The 16880-nt window shown below is 44.7% G+C and overlaps 1 protein-coding gene across 1 annotated transcript in view; it reads right to left on the bottom strand.

Moving 5' to 3' along the window:
* The window catches only part of LOC146789186 (uncharacterized), a 112708-nt gene that overhangs the window by 22394 nt on the left and 73434 nt on the right, over positions 1–16880 (bottom strand). Inside the window, exon 4 of the mRNA XM_085630021.1 lies at positions 8579–8674. Within this exon, the coding sequence (XP_085486147.1) occupies positions 8579–8674 (96 nt within the window). The remainder of the gene's footprint in view (positions 1–8578; positions 8675–16880) is intronic.

Genomic DNA, 16880 nt, shown 5'->3' with positions numbered 1-16880 from the left:
CAGGTCCTAGATGTGGCTCCTTAGAGTCGTTAGGTACCCTGCTTGAAGATGGACTTTGCTCAGAATCATTTACGGTACTGGGGGACTTTAACTTTTATCTTGAGGCCCCCGCTGATCCAGATACTATTACTCTGGATAGAATAATGGAGGCTGGGAACTCAAGCAGTTGGTGGCAGGTCCAACTCATCTCAAAGAGCATACTCTAGATGGGATATACTCTAACAATCCCAATCTGTCCTGTATGGCTATACTCCCCTTGGTTTGGTTAGATCATAGCGCCATTATATTTGAGTTGAAGGAGTCAACAGCCCTCAAATCCAAACCTGAGCCCATAAGGATATTGGAAAAATGAGCCTGGAAGGACTTAGATGGTTTAAAACTAGATGAGGAACTGAAGAGAACCCTACACCCTCTCTCCCTTGGGGTGGACGAGGCCGCTATGGCCTATACAGACTGGATGGATGCAACCTGTAAGAAATTGGTTCCGATAAATAAATGGACCCCCAAGCATGCCAAACCCTCAGCCCCTTGGTATTCAGACAAGCTAAAAATCAGAAACTGGCTTCTAAAAGATTAGAACGGGCATGGAGGAAAGGGCATAAAAGCAATGATGGAGAAAGCTATAAGTCTTAGACTCTATAAGGAACTATTGCTGGAAACTAAAAAGAATTTTTTCTCAAAAACTTGCCTCACCAATGACTCCCGAGAGTGCAAGTAGCCCAGAATTGTGTGAAAATGTGGCGATTTTCTTCCAACAAAAAGTGGAATGCATCTTTTCTACATTTACCTCAGTTCAGAAGGGTGAAGGGATACAGCCACAGAAAAATGTTCCGTTCGGATCCAACCCTGCACCAGTCCTAGACAAATTTGCACTGTTAGAAACATCAGAAACAACAAAACGTTTGAATTCCATGCGATCAGAATCCCCTACAGATCCAAGTCCAGTTTAGGTTCTGAAATCCATTCTGGAAGTCTTAGGATCCATCTTAAACCCCCTGATTAAGAAAATGTTCACCACTGGGATATTTCCCAAGGATTGGAAGAAGGGCACTATCCTCCCCCTATTAAAAAATAAACTTTGGATCCCACAGACCCTAGTAGCTATCGGCCAATCTTGCGGCTTCCCTGGACCGGAATCAAGCATCCTAGGACCGGTTTCGGGGTTTCACCCCTCTTCAGCCAGTTTAGCTTGACTCCCGTGGCGTAGTGAGCACGGAACCCACGTCTGGGCATACATTTCCCACATAGGGTGAACAGCAAAACACACAAGATGATCGACGGAATGTTGCACATTGGCAAAACATTCACCCCCAGTCACAGATCTGGGTTTAATCCATCGTTATTTTGTTCACCACGCCACCCCAGTTCAGACATGGCCATATGCAAATCAGTCTTGACCCTGTGCATCATGGGAACAGGCCAGCCCGAACTGCCAAGCCATTTCTTCCCTGGATCGGAATCAAGCATCCTAGGACCGGTTTCAGGGTTTCATCCATCTTCAGGCAGGATAGCTTGACTCCAGTGGCGTAGTGAGCACGGGACCCACGTCTGGGCATACCCTTCCCACATAGGGTGAACAGCAAAACACAAGATGATGAACGAAATGTTGCAAATTGGCAAAACATTCACCCCCAGTCACAGATCTGGGTTTAATCCATTGTTATTTTGCTCACCATTCCACCCCAGTTCAGACATGGCCATATGCAAATCAATCTTGACCCTGTGCCTCATGGGAACAGTCCAGCCCGAACTGCCAAGAAATGTCTTCCCTGGACCGGAATCAAGCATCCTAGTACCGGTTTCGGGGTTTCATCCCTCTTCAGCCAGGATAGCTTGACTCCAGTGGTGTAGTGAGCACGGGACCCACATCTGGGCATACCCTTCCCACATAGGGTGAACAGCAAAACACACAAGATGATGCACGGAATGTTGCACATTGGCAAAACATTCACCCCCAGTCACAGATCTGAGTTTAATCCATCGTTATTTTGCTCACCATGCCACCATGCCACCCCAGTTCAGACATGCAAATCAGTCTTGACCCTGTGCCTCATGGGAACAGTCCAGCCTGAACTGCCAAGCCATGTCTTCCCTGGACGGGAATCAAGCATCCTAGGACCGGTTTCGGGGTTTCACCCATCTTCAGCCAGGATAGCTTGACTCCAGTGGCGTAGTGAGCACGGGACCCACATCTGGACATACCCTTCCCACATAGGGCGAACAGCAAAACACACAAGATGATGGACGGAATGTTGCACATTGGCAAAACATACACCCCAGTCACAGATCTGGGTTTAATCCATTGTTATTTTGCTCACCACGCCACCCCAGTTCAGACATGGCCATATGCAAATCAGTCTTGACCCTGTGCCTCATGGGAACAGTCCAGCCCGAACTGCCAAGCCATGTCTTCCCTGGACAGGAATCAAGCATCCAAGGACCGGTTTTGGGGTTTCATCCCTCTTCAGCCAGGATAGCTTGACTCCAGTGGCGTAGTGAGCACGGGACCCACGTCTGGGCATACCCTTCCCACATAGGGCGAACAGCAAAACACTCAAGATGATGGACGGAATGTTGCACATTGGCAAAACATTTACCCCCAGTCACAGATCTGGGTATAATCCATCATTATTTTGCTCACCACGCCACCCCAGTTCAGACATGGCCATATGCAAATCAGTCTTGACCTTGTGCCTCATGGGAACAGTCCCGCCCGAACTGCCAAGCCATGTCTTCCCTGGACCGGAATCAAGCATCCTAGGACCGGTTTCGGGGTTTCATCCCTCTTCAGCCAGGTTAGCTTGACTCCAGTGGCGTAGTGAGCACGGGACCCACGTCTGGGCATACCCTTCCCACATAGGGCGAACAGCAAAACACACAAGATGATGGACAGAATGTTGCACATTGGCAAAACATTCACCCCCAGTCACAGATCTGGGTTTAATCCATTGTTATTTTGCTCACCAGGCCACCCCAGTTCAGACATGGCCATATGCAAATCAGTCTTGACCCTGTGCCTCATGGGAACAGTCCAGCCCGAACTGCCAAGCCATGTCTTCCCTGGACCGGAATCAAGCATCCTAGGACCGATTTCGGGGTTTCACCCCTCTTCAGCCAGGATAGCTTGACTCCCGTGGCGTAGTGAGCACGGGACCCATGTCTGGGCATACCCTTCCCACATAGGGCGAACAGCAAAACACACAAGATGATGGACGGAATGTTGCACATTGGCAAAACATTCACGCCCAGTCACAGATCTGAGTTTAATCCATCGTTATTTTGCTCACCACGCCACCCCAGTTCAGACATGGCCATATGCAAATCAGTCTTGACCCTGTGCCTCATGGGAACAGTCCAGCCCGAACTGCCAAGCCATGTCTTCCCTGGACCGGAATCAAGCATCCTAGGACCGGTTTTGGGGTTTCACCCCTCTTCAGCCAGGATAGCTAGATTTTGCATTTGTCACCCCGAGTGGGACGGGTATGCTCAGACGTGAGTCCCGTGCTCTCCATGCCACTGGAATCAAGCTATCCTGGCTGATGAGGGGTGAAACCCCGAAACCGGTCCTAGGATGCTTGGTTCCAGTCCAGGGAGGACCTGGCTTGGCTGGACTGTTAACATGAGGCACAGGGTCAAGACTGATTTGCAAATGGCTGGGTTCAAACTGGAATGGCATGGTGAGCAAAAAAACGATGGATTTAGGCCCAGATCTCTGTACTGGGGTGAATGTATGACATTGTTCTGCATTCTGTCCATCAACTGTTGTGTTTGTAGAAGGAAATCTCAGGACTGTGGTCACGGTTCTTGTCGTGGAACGTCTGGACTACTGCAACAGTCTCTATCTTGAATGCCCAAAAACAGTACATCCATAGGCTTCAGATAGCACAAAATGCAGCAGCGAGGCTGTTGTCAGGGACACCTAAATTTGTCTCTGTTAAAAAAGAATTCAGCTACACTGGCGTCCTGTGAAACAAAGGGAATGTTTTAAGGCCCTTTGCACGGCCTTCAAAGCCCTTAACGGAATAGGCCCTGACCATTTGAGGCAAAGGTTAAAATGGTATGTTCCTTGTAGGACTCTTCGGTCCACAGGAGCTAAAAATGTCCAAATCCCTACATTTAAAAAAGCCAGTTGGGGAGGTAGGAGTTTCATCATATGCACATCCAAGGCCTGGAACGACTTGCCGTTCCACCTGAGGAATGCTGCAGATCTTCTTTCCTTTCGAAAGGGACTGAAGACTTGGCTGTTCACTCAATGACCATATCTCTCCGCTAACTTACAGGCAGTGCATAGCGCAAGGACACCTCAGGGTAACAGCTGCGCTCTATAAATTCAAATAACATAACATAACATCCAATACCAGAGGAGGAATGGTCTAAAATTTTGGGAAATTCATACATTGTATCTAGAAATGTGAGATTTAAAATGATAAATGTTTTCTTCTTGAACAGAGCATATCTAACTCTGAGAAAAATAGCTTGAATTCATCAGACAAATGTGGCATCTCGGAGATGTGCTGAACATGGTGGAGATATGTTGCACATGGTATGGTCATGTGCATTATTTGTGGAATACTGGAGGGAAGTAATATTCTGTATAAATGAGGCAACAAAGAGATCAATTGAGTGTACTCCTATGGTCTGTCTGCTGGGGGGGATTTCCAAGATGTACAAAGTGTCATAATGCTACAAGATTTATTGATTTAGCTTTGGTGCTTGCAAGACGTGAAATAACTATGAACCGAAAGTGCCCAGGGCCCCTAGGGTAGCAAATTGGAAAGTGGAGTTGGCTTGTTGGGTGCGTTATGAGAGTGCAGGATAGTATAGTGATGTGAGGAAAGGAAGAGGATCAATTGAAAGAGTTTGTGCATGGGATCATTTATCAGATTCCCTTAAAGATTAAGAAATAGTGATGATTCTGGGGAAGAAAATGGGTAAAAAATATAATTTGGAAAATAAATATGTGTTTAATACATACTGTAATGGGGACTGGACTTGATGGAGGGTGGTGGTAGTGGGGTAAGTTGTTTAATATTGTTATGCATGTCTTATTATAAATGCTAATAAAAATGTGTTTACAAAAAATAGGGGACCATCTGATGGAGCACAGTAGGGGTGCTTGATGCAAAACCCCATGAGTCTTTACGGCACGACACTGGGATGTAAGCGACGGCACCCCGTTAGTCGTTCGGGTGGTTGCAAGCATGGACAAACAGGGGCTTACCCTAAAAAGGTGTGAGTATTAATCTGGGACTTGCGGTCACATATTTTAAAATGGTACCGCCGAATGGAATGGCCCGTGGCGCTGTTTGGCTCCTCCGGCGGGTGGGCAGCTTAAGTTACTCACCGCTGCAAGCCCTTGGATCGCCCGTAAGTTATTCCACCACACTGGCATATTTCACTTATGAAAAAAACCTGCAGCAAGCTGTTTTCCACCAAATAATGTGTGGTATGAGTTATGCCATTTCTTGTGTGCTAAGTAGATATTAACCAGGTGTGCGTGGGAGGGTTGCCGATATTGGCGCTAAGTTCCTTGTCCATTAATTGAAAGCACTTGAAACAGCTATCAGCATGAGGTAAGAGAAACATACTGTCCTGGATAGACCCAAAACCCATTCTGTGTTAACAATAGGTCTTGCAGCCTCTTCTTCCTTTCTTACAGCTGACTCCCAGCCCCCCTATTTGTGGCGTGCCTTTACAGTTTGGCATGCCTGAATCCACCTGCCCTGGAGCCTGATGAATGCAAACATCCAAGGTCAATCAGAATCCTTCTTTTCACATTGACTGTAATTACCAGAGTCAGACCATCACCTTCCAAAGACACCAAAATGTCACTGCAGAGGATCAAACTGAGTACCACTACTGTAAACACAAAACTATTCAAAAGACGGCCTCAGCTAAATTGTACACATGTTAAGCAAGGTTTGTGAATGTAGGTGATTACTTGCAGAAAAAACCTTTCAGATTGTTCCCCACATCTTACTCATTTAAAAGTGAACTGATGGTACCTTAAGTCTAACACTACTGTGAAATTAAACTTACCTTTAAAAAAAGCCTTTTCTACCAAACATATAACACTGACTCAGCACTATATTTATTGTACATTATTCCAGTGCTAACTGCACCCAGTGTCCTGCCAACATCGCCTACCAACAGTAAACCTTGACTGCTTGACCTCAATACCTATTAATGGCAAACACCTGGAAAAGGAGGTGCTCCTCATATTAGTGATCTCAGAGTAATGTCTGTTTCTGTGGAGAACGTACAATACTTGCAACAAATATTGTCAAGTTGTTCCTCATTCTCATAGTCCTCAGAGCACTGACCTGATATTCATGCAGAATCTAATAGTACTGAACCTACCTTCGAGCCATACCAACCTCATTAGCCAATCACGGTGTGCAATCACCCAGCTCATCAATCCCAAACACAGATGTTTTGACAAAATCGGTTTCATTTACTTTTGTCTTCTTCCTTTGGAATCCCAGATTCATTAATCTTTTTTCTTTAATGCAAGTACACCATTTTTCTATTTTCGACTTTTCTGTAATATGTTATGTTAAATCCTGCTGGGCATTATGCTAAATACATTTTTTTATTTGATTTCACTTTTGGCAGGATGTGATACCCTCTTCCGTACATCCATATGTTTTGATAATTGTCTACCACCGTAAGTATTCTGCTGTTACTACCAGTGGTCCAGGAGTTTCCAGTATGTAATTTGTGCTTTTATGCATAATTATGCTAAAATGCATTAAAATAAAAAGGTACTAAGCAAAAAGTAACAATTGAATAACTAGTGAACTAAACATACACCAGTTCTCCTCGTTAATTGCATGTAGTGTTCAGACTGCCTCAGCCAATGCGAATGGTTCTAATACTGGGGCTTCTTGCTGTTGTTTGCCTGTTTTCTAGGTTCATGGTATGTGAAGCAGACATTTGTCTATGCAGATTGAGAGGTGGAATACGCTAAAAGCCTGAATTCCCACTTGCTGGTTGTCTTTAGCATCTGTTCATTGACCTTCCGCTAATAATGCACCTTTGCATTCATCTCAAGTCCACAATTCTGGGGTGAGTGAAATGAAATGAAAATAGAATTTCTAAAGCGCTACAATCACCCGGGGGTATCGAGGCGCTAAGCAGGCACAGACAGTTAAGAAAGATCTATGAGATGCCAAAGTTCTTTGCTAAAAAGTCAGGTTTTTAGATTGTTTCTGAATTCCAGTAGATTTGTCCTCCATTTTAGTTCTGTTGGGAGTGAGTTCCACACCCTCAATGTACATGAAATACATCCTCTCCCACCACAGTTAGATTTCTTAAATATGGGGAATACTAGATTTCCACTAGTGGATGAGCGCGGGGAGCGGGCTGGGATGTAGCGTTAAAAGCGTTGTATCAAATATTCAGGGCCAACACCTTGGTGTGCTCTGAAGGCAATGCAGAGTGCCTTATACTGAATGTTTAGGGAGCCAGTGTAATTGAATCAGTGCTTGAGATGTGGATTCATATTTCGGAATACTTAGTAACTGTGCTGCAGCATTCTGAAGTGTTTGTAACTTATGTAAAAAACGTTTTTGAATATTAACAAAAATCGCGTTATAGTAGTCTACTTTGGATGACATGAGAGTCGTAACTACCATTTCTGCAGGCTTGGTGGAATAAAAGGCAACACTTTCGTTAGAGTTTTCAAAATAAAATAACATGATGACATGATGCGATTTATTTGTCCTTCAAAAGATAACTTGGTATCAATAATTACTCCAAGGTGAGTGGTATTAACAGTGCTTAACAACCTCTGTAGAGGACATTAAAGGTTTCTAATTCCCTCAGCAGAGAGCAATAAAGCTCAATAAAAAAAACATAACATGAAAAATGTCCTTCTAGATAGCCCCATATTGAGCTTGAGCGCACACATAGTTTGATGACATAAGTAACACTCAGTGGCGGCCACCACAAACAAAGGGTGGTTGGCAGGGAGGGGGAACCCACGGGGGAGTGAGGGGGGGTGTTAGAATATATGAAAGTAAACTGACCTTACCTGAAGCCGCTGGCTGCCTCCCGCATCACACTTCTTCTACTCTTCCTGGTCCCGGCATCCCCTGGAACAGACTCCCATCCAATCCCGGCGCCCCCTCCTGGTAGGAGAGCAGTGCTGGGATTGGCCTGAGCATGCTTAAGAGACGCTCCGCTCAGGCCAGGGAGTCTGCGGGGGTTGAAACCTAAGTGCGCATGTGTATTTTGGTCTGCCTGGGACGGCTGGCCAAACACATATCAGCGAGTAAGCATCGCACTCCTCCTCCCGTGCCCCGGCCCTCTCTGCAGAAGCTGGCTCAGAGCCGGCAAATGAAAAATTAAAGGATGTTAGAACATTGTTTTATTTTTCATTTGCTGGCTCTTAGCCAAGCAGTGGGGTGACGCTCCTCCACCATTGCTGAGGAGCCGCCACTGGTAACACTGTCGGATTACCTTAAAGTTTAAAATAGTGTGTTTGATTCGCCAACAAAAACATAAATAGACTGTCAGACTTGTACATACAAAAAAAAGCAAAGAAATTCTACAGCGAGAAACGTTTGCATTTTACCTAAATGGCATGCTCCTCCGACCCATCCTGCTGGGCAACTGCAGACACCAGGGGCCACACAAACCCCTTCATTTCGACACACCTGAGGACAGATTGCTAGAAGAAAATAATATATTATAGGGACTGTTCACAGATTTGATAAAATATGCAGTACACATAGAACCAGTTTTGCTATTTGTTCTTCATATAAGAGTATCCTTACACCTTTCTTCATGTTTTGACTGTTTTGCATTGGCTACTCATTCCGAGAGGAGCAACTAAATTTAAGCTTCTCTGAGTTGTTACAAGCCGCCAGCCATCAACACCTCTTTGCAGCTTTGCTTTTAGTCTTATGTCCTAGATACATGATTCTGCAACCATCCATCTCAGTTTAGCTCTCATTCTAACTCTGAGAGAACCTTCGCCCACAAAGCATATTATATTTGATTAATACCTACTTGAGTCATTGAAATCATCATCATAAGAACTTTATTTTGGCACGTTTGGCCATTAAAGGACAGTTTAAAATAGCAATGTTAAATACAATATAATACAAGGAGTTAAAAAAGAGAATAAAAAGATCTACATTCCACACTCTGGAGCAACATTTCCAGGGATCAGCCATCTTGAAAAACGGGACATAAACTGCTTATGCAATGTACATTTGAAGGCTATTTCCAAGCAATATTTTTGTTCCATTATGTGTTACAATTTAAAATTGCGATACACATAGAGCTGATGGTAAAAAAACAGAATAGCAATGCATTTACTCAGCCTGCATATTTGCCCCCAGTTATCAACATGGTGGTTAGGTAAAACCAAAAACATTGGGGGGCAATGATCTATATACATTCAGTGCCAGCGAGTATTGGTCATTAAGAATAATTCAATCATCTCTACAATAACCAAATAAATACAGTATGTGCGAAAATCATCAATTAGAACATATGTCATAGGCAATTATCATTCCTATTTGCAGACTTATTTAAGATGACTCTGCATGTGCACCACATGGTAAATAAAAAGCGTGAAATAGAAAAGACAATGGGAATGCGCGTGTCAGATTTTAGTATCATATACACGTCGCGACAATGTCCAGACCCCAAATTCCTACAGAGTTGAAGTAGCCATCGTGACCTTGGCTTCCTGTACCCCTGACAGAAAAATACCACCTGGAGTTCGGTCTCATCTGTGTTGTTACACGCAGGGCACTCTGCGTTTGTGTTGCCCTCCCATTTTTTTTATAAATGAACGCAGCGGAATGACTCCATATTTAAATTGCAAATAGAGCTTCTTAGCCAAAAGCGGCTGTATGTCGTCCAACACTGGTTCTAAGATATGTGTTTTTTACTTCCAGAAACTCAGCAGTCAGTCGCCCCACTGAGGGTCTCCTCTCAAGTTGGGTCAAATCAAAAAGTTACTCTACGCATTCATCTTAGTCATAATGTATTTGTGAGAAGTCTCCTGACACCAGTCTTTGCTGCTCATCTTAGCATGAGCTTCCCCTTGTGTCATTGTTTCTTTTCTGTGTTATAGCAAAGATGTTGTTGTATATTTACTTAGTTGGTCTTGTGGTTTTTTTCTCTTCTCCATATTTTCGTTTTTCACATATTCTTGTGTTTTTTCCTTTTTCCAGAACTAGAAACTTTTTTTAATGTAATAGCCTTGAAAAAGCTGCTTTCAGCGATCTAAACAATTATTAGCCATTTCGCTGAACACACAAATTGATTATGTGAAAAAGATCAACTATTGCACTGAGACAAAGGAGAAATCCAACACAGATCCCAAAGTGTCGTTTAGTTAAATTTGACATCCTGATAGACTATTTGTTTATGACTCAGCATCAGCTGTCCAAATAATTTTAAAAAAAGTGGGTCTGCCATTTTCGGTAGGGGAGGCTGTATCCGCATAGCAGGTATGCCAAAAAAACACCAACCTCAACCTTGTCGTTCCAAGCTGCCTATTTTATTGGACTCTTATTCAACTGAGTTATCAACTGCAGGGTACAAACAGTCTCATCTTAATGACCATTGTGTGAAAGTATGGGGACTAATATAGCCTGAACCTAGCTACAAAGCAACAGAGATCGTGAGAGCAAAAGTTTAGCTAGAGGGTGCATGTTTGTTTTCGTGCATGTGAGTGCGCATTTGTGGGCATAATGAGGGTCGAAGTATCCAAGATGCTGATCACAAGGCTATAAGTGGTAGTATTAGGTTTTGTTTGAAGCTGGTGGCATGCAGGTCATGGTTGCATTTTGATCCACCTTTGTCTTTCATGGCCATTGAAGCTCTTGGGACTGACTTGGAGTGACCAGTCTCTGTGTGTTGGTGGTGTTGGCTTTGTCTGAATAAAGATACGTTGAGTTGGGTACAGTGTCAGTCTAATGATGATGGCTGAGGAAGAGCGTGAGGATGGCTGTTGAGTGTCGGGTAGTGAGATGGGGCTAATAGTCTGAGACAAGTGACTTGCGCTAAAAAATAAGAAGTTGGTTAAAGCCTGAGATGGTCTTTGAAGAGGGTGGTCTTTTCTGTCGCTCGCTGTGTTGAGGCGAGGTGCTGTGTGAGCAGAGTGTCTGATGTCAGATTAAGTGTATTCTGAGGGAAGGTATTCACCATGTCATTGAGGTACCTTGGTACTTTCTCTGTAGAAGTCGGCCGCATGCTAGTAATGGGCAGGGCGAATATACCTCATTAAATGTTAAGGTATTTTTGTCCACTTTACTGTAGGATGTAGTATTGTATATAGGTGCTTTTTATTCGATAAGGGCTTTAGGAATTTTGCAGTATGGAATCTGATAGGCAGAACTTTAATCCTATCTTTATGTGGTAATACCAAGCTTCCCTTGACTAGCCAATGTCCGAGGTGAAAGAAACATCATTGGCCATTTCACTGCACTCCAAACGAGAGGCTTCATAAAAAAGTTTTGAATTAGGCAGAATCGACAGGGATTAGGCAAAGCGGAGTAACATTTAATGAATCATTTTCAAATGACTGTGTCTTCATCTGGAAAACTTTGGAACTTCATTCGATGATGAAATTATGCAGAAAGATAATATTGAAAGGAAACGCGTAATGAAGGGCAAGCTACACAACCAGGGCACATAAGCAAAGAGATCAGTGCATACAGAGACTGATTTAGCAGACATATTACCCCTTATGACCTTAACAATCAAGAATATATTTGACATCTACCTGATTTCAGTACAAAATGCTTTGAACTGATGGACACACATTTGAGGGAAGCCTAATGCTCTGATTACTACCAAAAATAACATAAACCAATACATTTGCATGCTAGAAAACAAAGAATTTGGAATCTTCTGTTGTGCACACATATGCCTGTGCATTGCATCAATTTGCCGATTCACAGAACTATCCCAGATACCTGTAAACTCTTTTGGAGTTTTGAAATTTAACACTGATAGATGCTGTACGCGTACACGCCTGTCAAGTTTCCAAAGCCCACATGGGAATATTCTCCACATTGTACAATGTTTGCTGCAGAAGGTTTGAAAATGATGGAAATTTGAAAGCATTTCGGCCCAGGTCACAAAGTCATGAATCTCCGGATTCATAAGTGGAGGTCTGCACACTAAACAGATTTACAGCTGTTCACTTGGCTCACAGAATTCCCTGCTCAGAGGTTTTTGCTTTTAGCTTAAGTCCTTCATATTGCATTTCATGGAAAGTGATTTACCGTGAAATGGCTTTGCTTTCTTCAAAGCCCACTAATAAATGGGGGGCATTGTTGTGCACGGTAATCAGTTTTGCATGCAGATATTAAGACCTTTTCCATGACCCTAAAACTAATACAGTTATGTATTTTACTATGATAAAACTGGAGCCATCAATTTTCTATTAGAGGCAAACACATCATAATAATAAAGTATGAAGGGTACTCAGAATATATTAGGGCTAAACAAAACCCACCTCAAACAAATCTCCAAACATCTGCAAGTAGTGGCTCCCAGAATATAAAACAAACAATCCTCAAGTGGCCTCGGTAAACTCCCTCCAAGAATAGAAGACAGGCAAACACATACACTGGCATGTTGAAGACCGAGGATGACACCTAATAACTAAAAGTGTGGTGCATTCCCAAAGGAACTCCTTAATGGAGACATGCTCTCCTCCCAACATCAACCATACGTGTCCATTCACCAATAGGAATGCCATAAGCAACCCTGATAATCTGGACAGGACTCAAGGAATAATAAGAGAACAAATACACACACCTTTCACCACCCTTTGCAAATGTTTATTAGCTATCACTGACTGTGAAGAGAGAGATGTAATGAATCACTCAACAATCAAAGAAACTGATAGTGGCCTAGAAAATTATCAAGACAGAGGAGCCATCATTCATATGATGCTTACCCAGTGTTGGACCTGGCCCTTGCTGCAGTGTGACCCCCAAAGTTTTGCCTTCCTCCGCCTACTTTTTGCCAAAAAAATGTTGTTGGCCACAGGACTCTGTCCAATTTACCACTGCTAACAAGTCCAGTGCCAAAGCAAAATTTCGAGTAATAACTAAAGCCTACCATCAGTCAATTTGGAAGGAAAAAAAAGCATACTTTGAGCGACGAATTGATGAGGCTGAAAATGGCTGTAAGGAAATTTTTAAAGTTGTTTTGGATTGTATGTCCCCTGCTATTTGCACTCCATCTCATACTCCTTCTGAAGAATGGTTAAAACAGCTTGCAACTTTCTTTACGACCAAAATTACAACTATTCAAGCCTCTCTTCTCTACCCTAGCTCACACTTGGCCGCAGGTTTTTCATCCCTCCCTGTATTTAGGGAGAGTACAGGCCCTTCTCTTTCACTTTTTCCTCATCTTTGTCTTGACACCTCCCTGGAGCTTCTGTCTGGTTTGAAATCAGGTTCTCCACTTGATCCGTGCCCAGCTAAACATCTGGGGAAGGTGGCACCTGCTTTAAATGCTTTACTGAATCCACTCTTGAATTCTTCATTGCTAACAGGAGTGGTCCCACAAGCATGGAAACATGCCTTGATCCTGCCATTGATCAAGAAGCCTACCTTGGACCCCCTCATCCATGCCAACTATAGACCTATCTCCCTTCTCCCCGCCCTAGCGAAAGTGGCCGAGAAATTTGTACATCGGACGATTTCTAATTTCATTGAGGAGCACGATCTGTTGCACGACACGCAATCTGGGTTCCGTGCAAATTTCAGCACAGAGTCGGCCCTCTTAGAGGTCACGGATGCCATCAGGGAAGTACTCGACTCTGGAAGAAGGGCTATGTTGGTAATGTTAGATCTATCGGCGGCGTTCGACACCGTCCCTCATGATCGCCTCCTTGAAAGACTCTGGGAGTGCGGTATTCAGGGAACGGTGTGGAGTTGGCTTAAATCTTTTCTAGCCGGCCGCCGACAAACGATCTGGGCGCCTCCTTTCTCCGTGGATATGTCTCCATTAGAGGTAGGGGTACCGCAGGGTTCCATCCTTAGCCCCACGCTATTTAATATCTTTATGGCCCCTCTGGCGGCAGTCGCGGAGTCTTTTGGCGCCCAGGTCATATCTTACGCCGATGATACCCAGCTCCTGTTCACTTGTGACAGGGGCGGGACTTTCGATGGCGTACAGATCAAGGACTGTTTGGGGGCGGTTTTCGAGTGGTTTAGGTGTAATGGGTTAAAGTGTAAGGCCACTCGCAAAGAGATTCTGTTTATTCTGAGCCCGACCGGAGCAGCTCTTAGCTACAGGAGTAGCTCTACAAGACTTACCAGCACCGCTGCCCGGCTAGGAAGCCCCAGCACACCCCGTGGCCGCAGAGGAGGGAGAGGCGCTGGCCCCGGGACTGCGAGGACCAGCACACAACAGCTCCAGCTGGTCCTCTTCCCGTGCGAGCCGCGCCCCCTCCCAGTGCCACGCCCCCAACTGAGCGCAATAACTTCTCGCGGCACCCGCTTCGCGGGTGCCACTCGCAAAGAGATTCTGTTTATTCTGAGCCCGACCGGAGCAGCTCTTAGCTACAGGAGTAGCTCTACAAGACTTACCAGCACCGCTGCCCGGCTAGGAAGCCCCAGCACACCCCGTGGCCGCAGAGGAGGGAGAGGCGCTGGCCCCGGGACTGCGAGGACCAGCACACAACAGCTCCAGCTGGTCCTCTTCCCGTGCGAGCCGCGCCCCCTCCCAGTACCACGCCCCTACAACCAATCACAGCGTAAAGACGGCCCCCGTAACGCGCATCGCGGGACGCGCGCGGGGCGTATTCCGGGGCGAAGACCGGGCAAAGAGCGGGCCGTTTGAGGCCCGGAGAGACCGAGCGACTGGACTGGGCCCCACCCTCTGTAAGTTATTACTCGCCCTTTTTATATACTTATTGTCCAACTAATACTTATTCCAGTTACAGGAAATATCACGTACTACATCGCCTTATAACATCACAAGATGGTAGTCACAAGAGGGACAAAAACACTAGCTCCAGGAAGCGTTAGAAAGTTACTGGGCCCTATGGACGACTTCCTTGTAAAAGCAAATTCCCTCATTGACCAAAGTATTACCCTTATGGAAAAAAGAGTTTCATTGGACTTAGACTTTGCCAAACGATCCTCCCTGGGTAACCTCGCAGAAGCTAGAACCCCCGTCCTGGCAAATAAAAAAGCACCAGGAGCTGCGAACGAAGGTAGAAGCAGCCTCCCAAATAATGTAGATCTATCCGTATCTGACCTTGCAGATTCGCCCTCATCTTCAGAACTAGAAAAAACCCCTGAGCTACCCCCCCGATCCCCCACCCAGATATCACCCTCGGAAGATACCCAAGTTAGAGGAAGGAGAGAAGGAGCAATTAGCAAAAATAAGCTTACCCGAAAAATTCCAACCATACCTAGAACTGCTCCCCCTCCGAATACTTCCGTGGCTTCACCAATTCTTCTACCAGTTTCTTCACCACCACTACACCCAGAACTTGCTACTGCAACTGTCCTTCACGGTCAACTGGAAGGTACCACTCCTATTCTACTGGACTCACCAACCCAACTACCCACGAAAAAGCCCCCGGAAGATCACGAAAATTTAATTTCCATAAATAAGATAACAGAAATCTTCAAACAACTCCTAAGACCTGTAGAACAAAAGCTCACAAAGATAGAAATACAGATCTCAAAGCTTATTTCGCCCCCACAACACATCCAGGGCCTTCCCCCAAAGAAGAAAGCGAGCGCAAATTCTCCCCATAACGCCCTCTTAAATCCTTTGGGTGTTAGCGCAAAATTTTCCATTCCCCCAACAGTCACACATCAGACAGTAGTACCCACCGTACCGCTTCTTATCCCAACTTCCCCAGTTACCACGACCCAAAACACATTAAACACTACGACTGTAGGTTCAACCATCTCAAAACAAAGCAAAAATAGACCACCCACAACCACTCGGCCACAATCAGCCCCAAGAAAAACTGTTCCCTTAACGACCTCGGCACATAACCTCTCTCCTCAACCAACCCAAAGAAATACCCAAAGAGGGAGGGGAGAAGATAGAGCCCATACTGACCTTCCTCCTGAGGCCGCCCCTTACGTAGCGGTTATGATTGGAGTAACTGAACTACCTCCTAACACGACGGAACCGCCATGGTCCCTAAAAAATAAAGTACATCATTGGTTGCAGACAAATCGCCCCATGCCACCAAACTGCCATGGTAGGATTTCCTCTCTTTGCAGGACCCCGTGGGTGGGGAAAGGCACCAAACAATATCTAGGGGACTGCATCATCATCACCTTTGAGGACCCATGGGTGGCAGACTATGTCACCTCTTGGGAACAACTGAATTTACACGGAACCATTAGAATTTAACCCCTCTCATTTTTTAATCCTTTCATTCGAACCTCAAATAATAACTTCTTTGAGGACCCCGCTTTCCCTTGGGTGGAACCATCCCAGCGCCAACCAACTTTCCGCGACAACAGACGATATGGCGCCTCCCGCTTCCGGGAGCAGGAAAACCCTTGGCAAACAGTCAATCCTCGTGAGATAATGCAAGTAAAGGACTCTTGCTACGGAGCAACCTTCCCTGGGTGCAAATGCTAGTTTTAAATCAGTTTACCCTAATATATTCAATCTTTTTTGTTGTAACTAATAATTTTCAAAAACAGTTTCATTTCACAAACAGTGTTTTTAGCAACAAGATAAGTTTTCAAAACGACATTTAATTATTGTTCAAATCACAATAATGCTTTGTTCGTTACATTTTATACATGAGTCAAAACTTTGATAATATTCATGCTCGCCCAATGCATTTCGGGCCGTATGGTGGCCCTTCTTCAGGGGAAAATCTAAAAACAAGATAAAATTTAAACAATAAA

This window comes from Triturus cristatus, chromosome 10, assembly GCF_964204655.1.
Source record: "Triturus cristatus chromosome 10, aTriCri1.1, whole genome shotgun sequence".
NCBI lineage: Eukaryota > Metazoa > Chordata > Amphibia > Caudata > Salamandridae > Triturus > Triturus cristatus.
Note: the sequence above shows the minus strand (reverse complement) of the source record. Positions and strands in the feature narration are given on the sequence as shown.